The sequence below is a fragment of the Vicugna pacos genome, chromosome 18 (assembly GCF_048564905.1).
Source record: "Vicugna pacos chromosome 18, VicPac4, whole genome shotgun sequence".
In the NCBI taxonomy this organism is placed as follows: domain Eukaryota; kingdom Metazoa; phylum Chordata; class Mammalia; order Artiodactyla; family Camelidae; genus Vicugna; species Vicugna pacos.
The window spans coordinates 4,299,196-4,317,626 of NC_133004.1; the positions used below are offsets into that span (position 1 = coordinate 4,299,196).

An 18,431-nucleotide genomic window follows, 5' to 3' on the forward strand; every position below is an offset into this window, starting at 1 on the left:
GACTTCCCTAGTGATGCTGAGCATCTTTTCATATGATTATTGGCCATTTGTATATCTATTTAAATTCGTGGTAAATTTAAAAATTGGGTGTATTTTTTGGTATTGTTCAGTTGTAAGCATGCGTTATATATCCTGGATACTACTCTCTTATTAGATACATGCTTTGCAAAATTTTTCTTCTATTCTGCACATTGTCTTTAACTATATTTTTTTAAACATTAAAACAATTTCTTTACAAGGGAGGTAGTTAGATGTAAAGATTTATTTTATTTTTTTGCAAAGCACGCACTCTCTGACTTGAGATACCCTTTTCCCCTGTCATTTCATTTTCTTGATGATGTCCTTTATAAGAAAAAGTTTTAGTTTTGATGAAGTCCAGTTTATCTGCTTTTTCCTTCTATCACTTGTGCTCTTGGTTTTGTATCTAGGAAACCAAAGCCTATCCTAGGCCCACAAAGATTTATACTGTGTCTTCTTTTAGAAAGTTTATAGGTTTAAGTTTTACATTTCTGTCTGTGATCTATTTTCAATTAATTTTATTTGTTATATAAAATATGGGTGTTCAGATTCCAGATTGATTCTTTTGCCTCCAGATACCCAGCTGTCCCTGAACCATTAGTTGAATAGACTATTCTTTCAATGGAGTGTTTTTGGCCCCCTAGTGGAAAAGTGTCTGTAAATGTAAGTTTTTCCCCGTGGGTTTTTATTGTGTCTTTTAGATTTATTTATCCAAACTTATGCCAGTATCATACTGACTTAGTACTATAGCATTTTAGTACACTTTAAAGTGAGTCCTCCAACTTTACTCTTCTTTTTCAAGGTTGTTTTTGCTGTCCTGGGCCCCTTGCAGGTCCATGTGAATTTTGGGATCAGTTTTTCAATTTTGCATAGAAGTCAGCTGGAATTTTGATAGGGATTCCACTGAATATATAGTTCACTTTGAGGATTTTTAACATTTTTAATAATATTGTCAATCATTCCATGAAAATGGGATGTCTTCCATATATGTAGATCTTTTAAAATTTATTCTGGTGATACTTCAAAAAGTTCAATGTACAAATCTTGTAAATTTTTGTTAAATGTATCTCTCACTTTATTTTTAATGCTGTTGTAAATGGAAAGGCTGAATTTCTTATGTGTGGGACTATGTATCAATCTTCTTATTTGTAGAATTCCTTCACAACAAATACCCTTGGTATATATTTGCTACATAAATCTATCCACAACTATTCCCCGCCCCGTGTTATAAGAAACCAAGACCCAAGGTAAGCTACTTGAAAACACCTATGTGGAAGTGAGAAATGAGACCCTTGGGTGGGTCTTTGTGCAGATGATACTGAGAGCTTATTCTGAATGGCTTCTTCTTAATTACTTTTAAACAACCCTTTCAGTGTATTTAGTCAGATACATTAAGATTATGCCCTTTTGATGTGCGGAGTAGCTAAGACTATAATTTTCAAATAAATTCTAGTGAGAGTGTTGTACTTGAAACCTAATTTGCATCAATCTTTGAAGATTTATGTTTCAGAAGCTTTGACTAAAGAACAACTGTCTTTATTCTATAATGAGAACTAAATGCTCAAGCAACATGTAAGAGTGTGAGAAAACTGCCCCCGCCCCGTAGTGCTGGGTGGCTGCAGCTGTAACTGGAGTCAGCACTTACCTCTCCCAGTATGCTTGTGCTGATCTGCTCAAAGTGGTTCGTCCAACAGTTTGTCAGTAGTCTGTTGGACAAAGTCATAAAACATTGATTGAAGGTTGCTAGAATGCAATATATTCTTATTAATATTAAGTAAGCACATATTGAATGCTTACTGTATGATGGAATTGTCCCTCAGCCTCACATGAATATTATTTCTCTTGAAACCTCACATATTTCCTTGTTATTCTCACTTTACAGATAAGGAGACTGAGAATTAGGTCTTCTCTCTTTTGGGGGGAGCTCATTATTAATGATGGGCAGTTGTAAGGAAAAAGATATTGATTCATCATGAGAAAACATTTTTGTGAGAGTCAGCAATGAAGAAGATGAACACTGAAGAAGGTGATCATTGTTCGAGTGAGACAAGCCCTGGGTTGTGCGGAGTCAGCATCCCTGTCCTAGACACGGCACGTGTAGAGCTGCGTGTTGGGTGAGGCGGCGTGGCCGTGCAGGGAAAGCGGATGCTGGGGCCTTAGGCTGTGCTCAGGCCTGGTTGGGCTTTCTCCTAAGGGGAGTGAACCATCATTGACAGATTTTAAGTAGGAGAGTGGGGTGCTCTCATAGTTCATATTTGTCTTCTAGAATGTTTGGAAACATTTAGAAGGCTTGGCAGGAGATGATGTGATGAGTCAGAGTAGGGTGGCTGCGAGGTGTAGCAGTGTCCAATTTTCAAGTGGTTTTCAGGCCCAGGCTTGTGGCTTAGTAGCCGTGTCAGTTTGAAGGACGCACTCAAGGAAGTGAAACAATTTATCTAATCAATTGAAGCAGTGATGTACCCAATTCCCAGGACTATTGTGGAGATCCAGTGAGATACACTGTGCATTGTGCAGCGTGGTCTCCAGCAGAGAGTCAGTGCTGAGTGAGTGCCAGTGAGTATCTGGTAGGTCAGTTGAGGGTGGTGGTACTCTGTGACTGAGGATATCTGGTCCCTGAAGGAGGGGTCCATTCACATCTGTGAGTGATGGGCCTGAGTTGGGAGACGCAGGGAGACCTTACCCCCCGACCAGGGGCCCTGGTAAGGACGGCTATGGGAGGAACACCGTGAAGTCAGCTCTTTGCATGTGGAGTTGGAGCTGCCTTTGAGACAACTAACTGCAGTGTCACGAGCTTAAAGAGGAGATCTGGGCCCAGGTTGTGCATTTTCCTAAAATCTCAACTCCTAAGGACGCCGAAGTATTTATCACTGAATGTGAAGTCATACTTTAAATGACAAACGAATAGTAGTATTATCTCTGTCATCAAAGCTCACGTCTATTTATTCATCACTCACTTTGCTAATTGGGTACTTACAGAGCTCACTTCACCGTCCTCCCGTGGGCTCAGGCTCCACAGAAAAGAGCTGGTGAGACTCCCTCTTTTCTAGAATAAGACACATTTAGCTTGTAGACTTCTGTACCTCGCCAGACTTAGGAAATTAGTTTGTTGGTTTAATTGTATTTTCTGTTGGCCATGTCCTGACAGGAGAGAAATTTTACCTCATGGTCATGTTTCAATTAGCTGTTACTGAGAATTGCCGATCTGATACATAGTGTATGTATTACATTAACTTTGTAGAGTAGTTATCATTTTTCTGTCTTTGCCCTTTAATTTTGTTTGCCCCTTCAGTGTTCTATTCTTTTTGGGGCCTTATTTTTTTTTAATTAAAAAATGTCTGTTAGCAGTTAAGAAAAAAAAAGCAAAGAAAAAATGCACATGAGAACTAAATTTAGAAAATGTATAGTGTGTTTTCTGTCTCGGCAATGGAGGGTTCTAGAAACTCCTGAAAACCTTCATTACACAAGTTCCTTAAAATGCTGATTGAGAAATAAAACCTTCCTTCCTCATCTTTCAAGCTGCACAACTCATTGTCAAGAAAGTGAGGGAAAATTCTCAGAAGCCAAGACAAACGAGAAAGCAGGGTTTCTGAGAGATACGTGAGCGTTAGAAGCCGTGGTGTGCTGGTTGGCTCCTGAACTGATTTTCAGTTGCCTTGACAGGAGGGAAGGATGTGAGCCCCAGACCTCTCACACTAGGAGTTGGATGGGTGATCATATAATGGGCCAAGCCCATCCTGAGAATCTTGCTTTACTAAAGGGTGAAATAGGAAAAAAAAATTCCTCAAGACAAGAAAGTAAGAAAAGTCAATTTTGTTGGAAGAGGGGAAAAATAACAAATCCAAAGTAAGGATATAGTTTAAAGCTGTTCTGGCATGAGAGTGACCACAAACTCCTGGCAGAAAAGCACAGCTACTCCTTGATTGATAAGTTGTGTTTTGAATGAATCAGTGAACAGGTATTCCGAAAAAGGACTCCAGAGTCTTGTGGATCAAGATACTGGACAGCAAACACCTCTCTTCCAAGGTCTCATTCAAATAACCAGAAAGGTTTTAAAGGAAACTAACAATAATCTGAGTTGTATTTATTGACATTACTATATGCTAAGAATTCAGAGGTGACTATGGAGTTGTCTCCTCTTTTATGGACCTTATTTTCTCTTTGGGGAGAAAAATGACATAGTTGGGTATCTTGGTGGAGGGAGGTGTTAGTCTGTTGCAATTAGCCAGGAGAGGAGATTAAGAAAACAGTGAAAGATGGGTGAACTTTTTAGCTGAGGACAGTCTTGTTCACTTGGCTTTTAATTGCAGGCTCAATGAGCTGTCACTGGAGGGACTAGATCTTACGGAGGATGGACTTAGCTCAGGCCTCTTTTGAATGGACAAGTGAACCTGGAAAAAGACAGTCAAATCTGTGCAGACATTAAAGTTCACTTGAACGTGCTGCATCCCTGAGCCAAAGATAGGACAAATATGCAGCAATTCTTGAGGACAGAAGAGTGGTTTTTAAGGTTCTCCAAGAATGAATCCCATGGAACCGAGATGGCCAGTTGTCAAACTGAGACTTTGTTCTTTGGACGGTGTACCCAGCAAGGGTATTGGCCTTTTATATGTTTCCATTTGTCTTTAATACATGTCTGTTGATGAGGACATGGGCACAAATGTTTGACACCTTGTCGAGGCGATTTTGGATACCTGCCTAGAAGCACGGGCACAGTTGCGGCTGCTTCATACATCTTGCAGCCCATCCCTTTCCCCGGCTCCGTGATCACGGCAGAGTGGTTCCTTGTTGACCTGTCCGTTTCCTCTGTGACATCATAACCCATGAAAAGACCGGAGCATATTAACTTGGCTTTGTTAAAGTCAAAGAAACAGATCAAATATGGAGTCAGATTTGTTCTTTCCTATTTCAGTAGTACCATGGAGATGGCAGTTTGGGCAGCTTTTTGTAGTGTCCTGGAGGCTTTCTCTCTCAGCTTCTGGGTGCCTCTATTGAAAACTCTTCATTGCTGTCTGGCCTGCTGGTAATGCACACTGCCTGTTTTGCCCTGAAGATGTGTTCTGTTTATAAACTCATCTCTACTCCTTGGAAAACAACTCAAGAAAAACTCAGTTGGTTTTCCACCAGCCATGGGCAGGGGTGAGGTAAACCGTGTTATTATTTCATAAAATAATAGTAATAATAGTAATAGTCATAGTAGTAGTACTTGTAGTAATAGTAATAATAATAATAATAATAATAATAATAATAATAATAATAATAATAATAATATTAATAGAAGTCTTAAAACAGGACAGAGCACATTGGAGAGAGTCAATAAATGCTTTCTGGCTTAAATCAAAAGTGATGACTAGTGATTCCATGGCTGCTGTATTTGCTAAGCTAATTACTCCTTTGCTCCATTACACATTTCTTTTATCTGAAAAAGAAATACAAGGAAATGGTTTAAAAAAAACTCAAACAGAGCACAAAAATACACAAGTGAAAGAAGTTTTCCCTCGTCCTCTGTTCTTTCAGCCCTCTCTGGAGATGCCTCTGTTTACTATCCTTTGGGTGCTTTTCCAGATATGCTTTGCACATTCCCACCTATGTATGTAAATTCCTTTAAAATTTTAGTTATTTTTAACTTAAACGGATTTAAATCCTCAAGTGGCTTCTGGCCGGGTAATAGAACTGAACAAATCTGACTCCATATTAGATTTGTTCCTTTGAATTTAACCCTGTGCTCTGTCACCTAGGCTTCATCTTGCTTGTAAAACAATGTTGCCTAGAGCCTGAAATAAACAGGAGACCCTATTCTGAAGGCTCTGACCTTTAAGGATATTTAACACTTTTTCATTCATTAAAAGATAGCAAATTGCAGAATAGAAAATAACGTTTCTTTTGTTGGAGGTTTACAGGGATCTGACCCACGCAGATAGCTGCAAGAACAAAGGATTCTAACAAGAAGGAATTCCTACACTAAGAAGTTTGCACTAACCAAGCACATAGGAAAGGAGCCTGAATTGTGACTTGGGGAGAAGGTTTTCCAGGACATTAGTTTGCCATCTAGGTCTACAGAAACTTGCTATTCCATGCCCCAACATCTGGTCTCCCAACTTATTGGCCTGTCCTGCACTGAGGAGAATGAATTTGGACTTGGTAACACTCCTATCTACCTAGAAAGCTGGGCACTGGAGCTGAGTGTTATGGAAACAGGCCAGCCAAGAAAAAAGCACCAATCGGAGTGTTGGAGTACTCAGAATTATTATGCCGGTGGGCTCAGAGGGGCTTCGGCTCCGAAGTTTTGAGTACCTCCAGACGTGCACATGAGGTTTTAAAGGCTTAATTACAAGTAAGGGGGGATTAGCCAATAAGGCTCAAAGAACAAAAAGCAAGGAATAAGTACACTGGAGCTTATCAATTTTTAACAGATCACATTACTGACACTTGTTGAGCTTGGAATTACGAGTTAGGTTGTTAGGCCAATAAACTGACACTAAACTTCAGATTTACGAGATAGCCCAGCATAATTTAGATCAGTAAACTGACACTTATCACACTTAGATTAGTGACTTAGCTTGTTAGCCCAGCTGGACTTTTCCTTCACATGAGGACAGCTCTCCCACACCCAGGGAACTACCGTGAGCCCTTGATGTTTCCACTAGGGTGGGGTATGGTTTACCCAGGAGGAATGGGGACTATGCACCAACACTCAGGCAGTCTGCTCTGTCTGGGGCTCTGATCTTGTACCATCCCGCTCCCCGCCAGCCCAACACCTGGGACAGTGGAGCTAAGGCAGAGATCCTGCCTGCCTGTTTCCCAGCGTGTAAAAGGGGAATATGTGCTCTTCCCAAGGTAGTTCTGAGTGACAACACCTGCGGGTGCTTGGTTCTCAGAGCAACAGAAAACCCAGCTCCGTGTGGGGGCAACGGGTGTGATCTCCCTAGGGTTTCTGCAGAAGCATCGGACGGAGGGTTGGATCACGGTGGTAAAATTGAGCTGTGGGGCTTGAAGGGTAACAGAAGGGTACAGAGGCAGGTCTGCCGCCTTGGGGTGCCCCAGAGGTAAAGCTTTTTTTCTCCAACTCCGCTAAGACCCTCCCTTCTCCAGAGCCCTTCCTTCTCTCTGCTCATCCTGTCCATCTGTATCTCTCCAATTTTCCCGTCCTCTCCACCCGCTCCCATCTTCTCCCTCCCTCCCTCCCTGTCCCACCTTCTCTCACAGAACCCAGAGAGGATCGCTGGCCCTCCTGCGCATGCGCAGTCAGTGCCAAGTGGTCCGCTGGTTGGGAGCTCCATATCCGAGCCGGGGATCGGGCCCAAAGTCTTCTCAACTACGTCGCCCGGTAGGCCTTTGGTTCCTGCCTGGGGCCGGGGCCTCTGACTGTGGAAGTGCAAGGTGGGGGGCTCCCAGGAAAGGGGTCAGGCGGCTGCGGGAGGGCGGTCCGCCTGTCACAGACCCCAAGGGCGCTAGTCAGCCCGTGTTCAGATGAATTGCTCAGGCCGGACCCCTCTGCCAGCGCCACCTGCCCCGGCGCCCCTGCCACAGTGTCCAGGGCCTGGTGTGCACCTGCCACCTCTCACCCAGCCGGGATCCCCTCAGTCCGCGGCTGGCGTCCCATTCACCTCTCCCTCCCGCTAGTCCTCTCCTCCCGGGCTTCCTCTTCTCGTCCGGCGGCCCGTCCCCGCCCCTGGGCGGGCTGTGTCCCGGGCGGGCGGGGTCTGCGGACCCGGACGGGGGCGGGCGCTTGGGACTGTGGCTGGGGCTGTCCTCCGAGCGAGGCTGCAGCCCGCGTCCCCCTCCCCGCTTTCCCTGCCCCGCGACCCCGGGGCTGCCCTGCTCTCCCTTTCCCGCTCCCTGAGGACCAGCTCTGTGGCGTGGGCGCTGCTACCTGGGCTGAAAGCCTCCGGCTCTAACGCCCAGCTTCTCCTGGTGGAGTTGGGAAAAGGGAGCGTCACTGCTAAGCGAGGTTCTGTCTCCCCCCTCCATGTTTCTGCAGCAGGTAAGTACCTTGAACGCTTTCAGGTGTTATGATGGAGGTGCTTGTTGATGTCACGTGTTTTTATAGTGAGAGGGATTGCAGTGGTGAAAGCAGGGCTTGGTTCTGTTAAAAATGTGCTGAAGGCATGAGGCTGTGACATCCTCCTTCCTTCCCTCTCCCAGGGTGAAAGGAGTGATCCTCGATTTTCAAAAGATAGTTACAGTCCCTAACTAGCCCAGCCCAGCTAGTGTGTGTTAACAGGAACAGCACCACCAGAGGCCTTGGAGACCCAGGGATATTGCAGTCCTAAAGTGCTCCTGGCATAGTTTGGCTTGTTTAGGTTTTTTGTTTTTCTTAAATTGTGGGACAGACTAGTGTATAAACTGAAAAATAATTGTCAAGAAATAATTTTCATAGGACAGTTTTATTGTGATATAGTTCACACACCATGAATTCCATCCATTTAAATGGTACAATTCAGCAGCTTTTTGCATATTCACAGTGGTGCATGCATTATTATTCCAGAACGTTTTCATCACTTCAGAAAGAGCAGTGGAAATGAATGACCTATCCACCCCTCCCAAGTGGTGGTTCTAAAGAAATTTCTTGGCTATTCCTGACCATAAATTAACTTGTTATATTCCAAGAAAAATCTGGTAGGAATTCTAACCAGAATTGAAATGAATCTGTCTATCAAAACAGGAAGAATTTATACCTTTATGGCATAAACTTCTTCTACCGATGAATATATCTGGGACCCTATCTTTTCATCTGACCAGAGCCTGGCCCATGTGAAGTCCTCACTACTTTTTGGGCTTGTGGATGATGAGATTCTATACATCGTTAGTTGCAACTGTAGCCTTTCGCAGAAGAGAAAAGTAACCTCAGTGAAGCAAGTGACTGATGGTCAGAAAGAGTGACAGCCAGTGCTGGAGTGATCCAGTGGACTTGGTGTTTGCAGCTAGATTTCTCGACCACCTACAGTTAAGGGGATTAGAGAGTTCTTTTATTTTTTCTTAATGGCATTGCATTTATTTTTACTTATTTTTTAAAATTATTTTTTATTTAAGTGTAGTCAATTTACAATGTTAGTTTCAAGTGTACAGCAGAGATTCAGTTATAAACATATGCATATGTATATATATATGTTTTAGATTGTTTTTAGTATAAATCACTACAAGAAATTGAATATAGTTCCCTGTGTTATGTAGCAGGTCCTTGTCATTTATTTTATATTTACTAATTTGTATCTGTTAATCCCCCCTTTCCTGCCTGCTAAACACAGTTTGCTTTCAATGTCCATGAGTCCATTACTAGGAGCACCGTTTTTCCTAGTAATATATGCTCTTTTGCTGCTTTCAGTTTCAGTAATTCCATCTTATCTGTGGGCGCTTTTCTTCTGGTGGCCTTAATGTGGTTTGCACACGTGGTAATAGAGATCTGTATTTGGGAGAACCCCAGGCCTCGTGTAGTCCCTGGTACAGAGTGCCCACTGAATTGATGCTTGAACTGGGAAAAAAGCACAGTAAATGTTGGAATTTCCACTATGGTTGAGAATTCTATAACCTCTTTTGACAAACTTAATATTGGCTGCACCCATTCTGGGTAATTTGGTGGAAATTCATGTTATGGTGGTGAAGAGACGGGGCCTTGTATGCTTCTTCTCTTTCTGTTTTCTAACACTCATTCTCCTGGGCCTTCCAGATCCTCCCCTAGAAGTGCCAGGTCTGGGTTGGTGCTGCGCTGAGGCAATATTTGTTAATAAGGCCCTTTCCTCATCTCTTCTGAGCCTCCGGTTCTTTCTCTGCACAATGAGGGCTTAGACTAGATAACTACTTTTCAGTTTCTTTTAAAGCCATGTTTCCTTTGAGAAACAGAAAATGCATATCTCTCCTCTCAAACCAACCCTTTAGATTTTGAAAAGTCCTCCAAGGAGTGACATAGCTCTTTGTGGAAAATGAATGTGATTGTGATTCCAGGTGACACAGAAAAGACTATTCAGAGATTGATTGCAGGGAGAGGGCAGGAAAGGGGCAGTATGTCACACTTTCTAGTGTGAGCACTGGAGCAGGGGCTTGGATTTAAATACGGTGTCTGACGTGGCCTCTCTCTAATCTTGTAGAATGTGATAAACTACTCTACCTCAGTTTCTTGATGTGTCAAGTTGGGGTGATAATATTTTAAGGCTTTTGTGAAACATTATGCACATAAGCCATTTGTGTATGGGTAGAAACAAGACCTGCTAGGGATTCAGGGATTTGTTTAAAAAAAAAAATCTTGTCCATAGCACTCTGTCTGTGTGTATTTAGTAGTTCCTGAAGGGTGAGGGTGAGTCTAAAGTCCATCGTGGGACAGGTGGCCCATGATTCTCTGTGCCCCTGAATGCCCCCTCCTCCCCAGTCCTCTTCCTCAGTCCAGGATGAAGTTCCCTAGTAGATTTACTCAGAGGTCTTGTGAAAATGGCTATTCATTTTATTGTTTCACCAAGAAGGGCTGCCATCATGATCTCTGTGGTCAGGTTTTGAAGGGCTGCCATCATGATATCTGGTAAGAATTCTATGGAATTGGGTGTTTCTATTTAATGAAAAGAAAAAAATTACAAATAGAAAATTAGAACAAGGATGGTCACATGGGCTCTTGGAAGTAGACACCATTAGAAGTTGGAGGGACTAGTGGGCTCAGTGGGAATGTTAACTGAGTGTATCTCATGGGCTGGGCATTGTCCTATTTGTACTGTGTGTTCCTTATTTGAGACAGTGAGCTCACCTAACCTCGAAAACCTCTTTAAAAAGTTAGACTTTTTATTTTGAGATGTAATGTAGATTCCCATGTAGTAGTAAGAGTTAATATGGAGAGAGCCTATGGACTCTTTGCCCAGTTTTCCTTAATGGTTCCATCTTGCAATATTGGGGTACAATTCATTACTGACTCACTAACAATTTGAGGTTTGTGTTATTGCCCTCATTTCTATCCACGATTAAATTGGGGCTTAGAGAAGCACACAGGCCTGCCCAGGTCACCCACATTGTTAGTGCAGAGTCTGGTGAACGTGGGCTTGGGATTCCCAGGAAGTATCATTATGATGGTCTTTGGCAGGGAGCAGCATTCACTTTGCTTGTTTATTCATTCATTCATTCAAGAAACATTTATTGAGTAAATTCTGTGGGTCAGATGCTTTCTTAGGGTTATCTGATTCTTCAGCAGTACTGAGAACCAGGAAATATTTATATTTTTTAAACTGAGAAAATTAGCTCTGAGAGGTTATAACTCCCCCAAAGGAAGAATAGCTCATAAAGGGGGGATAGTACAATTGTACAGTCACCACTTTTTATGCAGGTGGTACCCTAGGCATTTTACATTTGCAAACATCCGTAATCCAGATATATTCTTGCAAGGCATGGATTTTTTTTAATTGATGTATAGTCAAGTTTACAATGTTGTGTCAATTGCAAGGTGTTTTTTGACTTTTGAATTAAAAAATACTTTTTCAGGAGGGAAATTAGGTGTATTTATTTGTTTGATTTTTTAAAATGAGGTACTGGGGTTTGAACCCAGGACCTCGTACATGCTAAGCATGTGCTCCACCAATGAACAGTACCCTCTACCCCAAGGCAAGTTTTCTTATCCATTACTATGAAGCTAAGTGGTTCAAATAAATTGAATAGGAATCCAGATCTTTTGATCCTACTGTGGTCCTTCTCTTTATATTCTGCTGAAGGGGGTTGGGGAAGCATTTCCTTTGTTCATTTCTTTATTCAGCATTTTTGAGCAGTGACTTTGCATCAGGGCCTTGCTAGGTGCTTGGAAATAGAAAATAAGAAATGACCTTTCTCTGCAGAGGCAGGAAGCCTAGACCAAAAGCTGGGTAATGTGATCCGAGCTACAGTAGCCATGTGCAGACTATGAGGACAAACTGTACCCCCGGATTTGCTTTGGCTTCCCTTGCCTTCTGTCTGGTACACACCAGGTCACCGCAACCCAGATGGGCCCATAGCACACAGCAGAGTATGTACCTCGATCTCCTCTCCTGTCTCGGCAGGGCCTGCAACATGAGCATCCCTGACTACGTGCAGTGTGCTGAGGACCACCAGACTCTTCCCGTTGTAGTCCAAACCATGGAGATCATCTCAGAGGAGAATTTCTTTTGCATCTATCAGCTACTCACCTCGGTGAGCCATATCAGCCCATGTGGCTCCCAGTGGACACTCTGTATCCACTACAGGCACCGCTATGTGCCCGAGAATGGGTGGAGCGTCTTCCAGAAACACTGCAAGGTCGTGGGCCTTGTCACCATTACCGACTGTCTCTCTGCCAAGGCCTTGGAGAAGCTCCACGTGCAGAGGAGCTGTATGGCACCTCGATAATGACTCTCAGCTCTTTGTCTTTGTACTGCATGTGGAGGAAGTCGAGCAGCCGCGCACCGACGTTGCCTTCAAATTTAGAGGACTGCAGGGTGGTGGAGAAGAGGATCGAGGACTTCACTGAGTCACTCTTCATCTTGCTCAATTCCAAGTGGCTGGATGGTGGCCCCAAGAATTCTGGGGACAAGATCCCCCTCCCCTGCATCCCGTTTGAGAAGGAGGACTTCATGGGACTGGACACAGACAGCAGGTAAGTTTACCTGGAGGTCAGTCCACCCTGGCTTTGTGCCGGATTGCTTCCCTACATCCAGAAAGGGATCAGCAAGGAAGAAGTCTGTCTTGTAGCCAAGGGGGGATGGAGATGCAGCCCACCGGTTTCCAGACATTTCAAAGTGAATCCGCCTTTGTTTCAGAGAGATCCTTTTAGTGTTAATGTGGACACTTACTCCCGCTTTACAGCCATGACCATGGTGGGACCCCTGGGGTTGCTGTCCAATAAAGTAGCCAAAGCCACTGATGCTAGGAGCACTGGGGAGGAGGCTGGACTGAGCTGAGATGTGCTCTAGGTCAAATGCACATCAGACACTGAGGCTTGTCTAGTAAAAGTATATAAACTATCTCTTTACTTCCTATATTGATTACATGTCAAAATGATAGTATTTTACATACAGTAGATTAAGTAAGATCTGTTCTTAAAATCAGTTTCTAGTATTTGTTTTTTGTTTGTTGGTTTGTTTCTTTGTTTACCATTTTAAACGTGGCAAATGGGAAACGTTATTTACATGGCTCTCATTTCATTTCTGTTGGGCAGCCTGTCCTGGGACAGTCTCATCCCTTTGCTTATAGATGAGATGCTGAACCCCGAGAGGCGGAACGAGGAGCTGGTTGAGCTGGGGCTTGAGCCGGTGTCTCCTGCCTCCCAGGCCCAGCACCTATTCTGCTCAGGCCCTCTCTTCTTGCCCGACAGCCTCCATGCCAAGTTAGGACATCAGAAACACCGCCGGGGACTTCCGAATGAACTCCTTATGCAGGGAAAGGCGTATCACGGTGTATGGGACAGAGCAGGGAAATGTTCATTCTCAGTTTTTCCCTGTGATTAAGTCAACGGCCCCACATTGCCTCGGAAGTACAGACGAGCTCTTCTGGGCTGCCTACCCCCCCAACTTCAGCTCTGTTTCCCGGTGTATCTGTTGTGCTGTCCCTCAGGCAGAAGAGGGTGAGATGCCTTTTCCGAGACGTGGAAACCTTTGCTGGGGAGAGTGAGGGAAGCTGTGTTCCCCCGGCCTACGGCCTCTGTCCTTGAGTCTGGAGAGGGCTCATGGTGGTCCCACAGGTGACGGTCGGAGAACCTGGCACATGTTTCTGGGCCCGCTGTGAAGGAAGTGCTCTGTGACTCTTGAACTTAGCTAAGATCAGATCCTACTCTCTGGTTGTTGGTAAGTTGGAGGGGAAGATGCTAGAGAATTGATAAAAAGAATGTCTAGACCAGCCCTGTGAGTGAGAAGCACAGGGGACACGAGTCCCACCTGCGAGAGATAATGTAGCGGGCTCTGGATGAATTTTCTGTTCCTCCCAGACATACCTCTATGACTTAAGGAAGGGGAGAGGCATGCTGTAGCCATGATCTGTACTTGTCCTCTCAGGGCCCTGTGATCTACATGCCCGCACTCCCCATCTGCTTCTTAAGATGAGCTGGCATGTATAGGATCCTGGGCACTGCTGAGGGCATAGCTGCCAGCACCGTGCTACACCAAGTCTGGCTCCGTTCACCTCTCCTGTCAACACCTGCTGAGGCCCCAGGCATTAGTCAAGGTAGGTGCATCAGTGCAACATAAGCAGGGACCACTTCTCCCCCTGGACAGACTGGTGAGTGAGCAGTGGAAGCCTGGAGCCCTGCCCCAGCCCCCACGCCAGTGCCTCCTCTTTTGTCATAGGAGGCACTGGTGATATTTTTGCTCAACAAATGCTTGTCTCTGAGTCTGCAGCCCCACCAGAGAATGCCAGCTTGTTTTTGTCTTTTGAAGTCTGCCCTTGGGACTTGGCGGAGTATCCGGATGTGTAATTAGCCCACAGTGGTTGACACTGTCCCCATTGTTTACCCAGAACCTCGTGTACCAGGCATGGCTCCCAGTATCGAAATACAGCAGCGCATTAAACCTCCCTCCTTTTGGGTCTGTCTGTTCTGGTACCATAAGGGCTCAGCCAGCTTCTGAACGTCAGTGAGATAACGCGGCCAGTGAGCTCGGGTCAAGCACATTCTCCTCCAGTCACTTTTACCCCATTGTTGCTTTTAGTATTCCACAGTCATTAATTATTTAAACAATTCTTTGGTACAGGAGCAGAGCCTAATTCTCTCCTGCTACTCTTGGTGGAAGTGAGTAAAACGGTCCAGACTGAAATGCGACCACAATTTGTAGCTCAAAAGCTGCCTTGAAGCTTGTAGGTGGAATTTTGGTTAGGGGCGCTGACCACGTTGGGGTCCCCCGGCAGCGCCGCTCCCCTTAGGTCCCTGCTTTCCCTGGAGCAGGGGGTGAGGGTGGGTCTCACCATCCCCTCGTCCCTGGCCTCACACACTCACGTAAATTCTTGTACATGCTGTCAAAATCATTTTTGTTCTTGTGTGTTTCTAATTTTCTCTTGTTCCTCTTTTCCTTTTTCTTTATTCCTTTTTCATTTGTACTGCCCAGTGAGCATGTTGTTGCATCTGAAAATGTGGGCTGTGCACACCCTGCATTGGAAATAGCCAGATTGCCCTCCATACTGTCTCCATCGCTTTAAAAAGCAAAATCTTAATATCTGTCTTGATCCATGTATTATCCTAGTCATTTTGTATTTTCTAATGTTTTGGAATATTTGCTTTGTTAGCACATTACCCACTGGTGTTAGATACCTGTTAAAATCCTTGCTTTGAGGGACCTGTTTGGTCCTCCTTTTATTTGGTGACAAATGCGCCCTTATTAAATTTGTTTGATTGTTTTGAAGAAGTAAGATGCGAATTGATTTAGTCGGCTGCTCAGGGATTCTTTTCATGGAGTATTTAAACTTGTAAGCTCAAACTCTGCAGCATTTTGCTCGATTCCTGCTTTTACACAAACGTGCTCGGCACGCGGTTCCTGGCTGTCGCTGTGTGACGTGCGTGACGGCGCTTCCTGGCCAGCGGTCACTGGTGAGGAAGTGGCCGGCTCGGGGGTGACAGCTGCAGGGGACGCTGTTGGAGGAAGCGGTCACCGTTTGGTTCTTTAATTTTTTTTTTTTGCATTCAACTTCCCCGTGCCATTTACTTTACTTTGCCTTCATAAAGGGGCAGAATTGGGTCTAAAATCCATGACACTATTTGTTCCCTTTACGAGGCTGGTTTTTCTGGGTATCAGGACAACATGACCTTCTCCTAAGTAGCTGGCTCACCTGGATCTGTTGGACACAGGGACAGCTAAAAGGGCCGTAGCTTCCTCTCTGCTCCAGCCAGTGGGCATTCAGAGCTGGGTCTGTGGTTTGCCTCAGCAGCCGTGCAGACCTCCCTGCCCCGGCCTTTACTTTTAACCCATGTTGGCAGTAAAGAGTTGAATCCGTTTCTGTTGCAGCTGACATCCACCACTGACAGCCGTGTCGTTAGTTTGTGGTAGTCAGTCTCCAACACCCCAGACAACCGTGAAGGAAGATGATTTGGCCGACCTAGGACCCTGGATTCTCACCCTCACCATGGTTCATCTCACCCGGTGGAAGGGTGTGGCCACCACCATCATGCTGACCATGAGGCCTTGTTTCTCCTTTCATGCTCTGGTCCAAATGTGGACACTTCATTTTTCACTGAATCTGTCTCGCTTGAGACAGGCCAGAATATCTGAATGAGTCCATCACATTCTGGGTGGGGAACAGAACAGAAGTAAGTGTCGCAAGTAGATGGAGTCTAGGCTGTCCGGGTTGGCAAATGCAGGCTGGGATCTGTGATGGCTGGGCTGTACACTGGACACAGGTCTTTCCCGTGGCTCCCGAGAGCCCAGGAGTTGGAGTGATAACAGCCTTGCATGGATTCCCCCATCCTCATCTGCTCACTGGCAAGTGTGTCTGCTAATTAGGAGCTCCCCCAGACCTCGGGCCCTTCAAAGCTCAGACCACGGGAAAATCTTGAGTCCCTTCTCCTGGGCCTCCTGTGTGAGAATCCAGTGCCTTCTGAGGTGACCAGCGGCAGGAGATGCCTCCCCCTCCAGGGAGCACCCTACGGCGGACTGTTAGTGAACCATGCTGTGAGCTTGTGTGTTTCCGGCCATGGTCCCTGCAAAACCACACTTGAGATCAGCTTATTGGCGAAAATAAAAGGACTGATTCCAGGGCAGGGCCGGGGGGAGGGAACAGTGGAAATTGAATGTGAGCTGAGACAACTAGGTGGGTGCTGAGGCTGTTACTAAAATGGGGAGTCTGGGAGGTACCTGCCAGGAATCGAATTCCAGAGTAAATGGTGGACATGAGGCATTTTTAAGATGCCATTTTTCATCCAAGTTAGGACTTCAAAGAGGCACTCGGCTCTATGAGACTGGGGCTCAGGTGAAGGAGCTGGACTAGAGATACAAGTTGGGAGTCGTCATTCTTAGCTGGTGTTCACAGCCTTGCATGTGAATTAGATCATCTCGAGAGCTGCAGACTGAGGCTGAGGGAGGGGAGGGCTGTGCCTCGGTTGGAGGTAAGCCCAGACCACGCAGCTTTGGTGTGTCAGCCAGCGGCGTTTATCATTTTCAGAGCAATCCCATTTATCCTTAAGGGGCCTGGGGGTCAGCAGGGCCAGCCAGAAAGAAATCCAAAGGGAGAGTCTTGGCCACGTGTGCGTCTTAGGAAGGTGCAGAGGCTGCAGGATACGGAAGGTTAGAATCCTCAGAAGCTGGAGTTGGAGTGGGGAGAAGGTATTCACAGTCACCTGTGAGGGAGGGAGGGAGGCCTAGGGAGTCCCCACCCTACCGGACTCGCTTTCCCATGAACAGGAGGCAGTCAGACAGAGGATCTGAGGTAAGAAGGATGGGCACTGGGAGGGGAGCCAACCTGGAGAATGGTGCTTGGAAAGTTCTGGAATAGTCTCCCTGAAAAATAGAGTTAAAAATACCCAGACTCTTAAGAATATTGTTAGTGACTTGGGAGGAGGCAGTTGTTTTTCTGGCCTCCTAAGTGTAAGTCATGTATCCAGGGATACACAGAAGATACGGGCAGTCTGTTCCGGGGACTTGATCCTTACCAGGGGGATCAGTGCAAGTTTAAAGGGGCAGAAGGGCAGCGGAGCGAAACTAGCCAGGCCCCGTGTCAGGTAGCAGTCGGCCGCCCTACTTGCGTGTTTCATTCACATCCATGACTCCCAGGTGGGCGCTGACAGCCCCCTTTTGGGGATTGGGAAGCCTTCTCAGAGGGGTTAAGGAATTGGTTTGTTTAGCGGTTGATAAATGCTGTAGCAGGATTCAAGCAGAGCCTTGTCAGACTTCAAGGGCATGTTCTCTCTACTGTTTCCAGTACTTCCCTGTTATACCTGGAATGGTGAAGTGGGTCAGATTTGGAGCCTTTCAGAAAAAGTATGATTTAAGTGCCTCAGGACTGTTTCACAAAGCTCAGCGTTCTTTGATGGTTCTGAAGCATGCAGTGCTTTTCGCCCCACAGAGGTAACGTCTAACTCCATTGTCGATGATGTGGTTGCAAATGATATACAGGTGTAAAACCACACTTCGCAGCTTCTAAAGGGAAACTCTCCAATTCTCCCTTGGTCGGCTTTCTTCCACGGGGTGTAACTGTGCTGCAGCATAGGCCTGAGCTTCCGTATGGAGTGAGGATTTAATATCCGAAGTTAGCATAAAATGGTCAGATGAAGAAAACCGACATTGACAATTTATTTTTGGGTTTCATTAGTCAAGATATACTATCAGTTAATGGCCCATATAGCAAATGAAATTCAGTATAGGACATTGCATTTCTTCCTTTCTATTTAGAGTTCTCTTACCGAATAAGGTTGCCTGCTTTGGAACATCAGTTTCACCACACGGCACCTATCAGTGTGTTGGTGTGATTGCATTTACAGAGTGAATGTAATCTGGGCTTCCTCAGCCCCAAACACTTCAGTG

General features: G+C 45.3%; 1 protein-coding gene across 2 annotated transcripts in view; it reads left to right on the forward strand.

Moving 5' to 3' along the window:
- LOC140686864 (trafficking protein particle complex subunit 9-like) overlaps positions 1-18,431 on the forward strand; it is a 146,516-nt gene that overhangs the window by 85,103 nt on the left and 42,982 nt on the right. Inside the window, exon 11 of one of the 2 annotated variants that reach the window (XM_072942039.1) lies at positions 12,018-12,589. In XM_072942039.1, the coding sequence (XP_072798140.1) occupies positions 12,018-12,342 (325 nt within the window). In that variant the 3' untranslated portion in view covers positions 12,343-12,589. Of the gene's footprint in view, positions 1-12,017; positions 12,590-18,431 lie in introns of those variants that run through there. The other variant, XM_072942040.1, reaches the window with a different exon arrangement.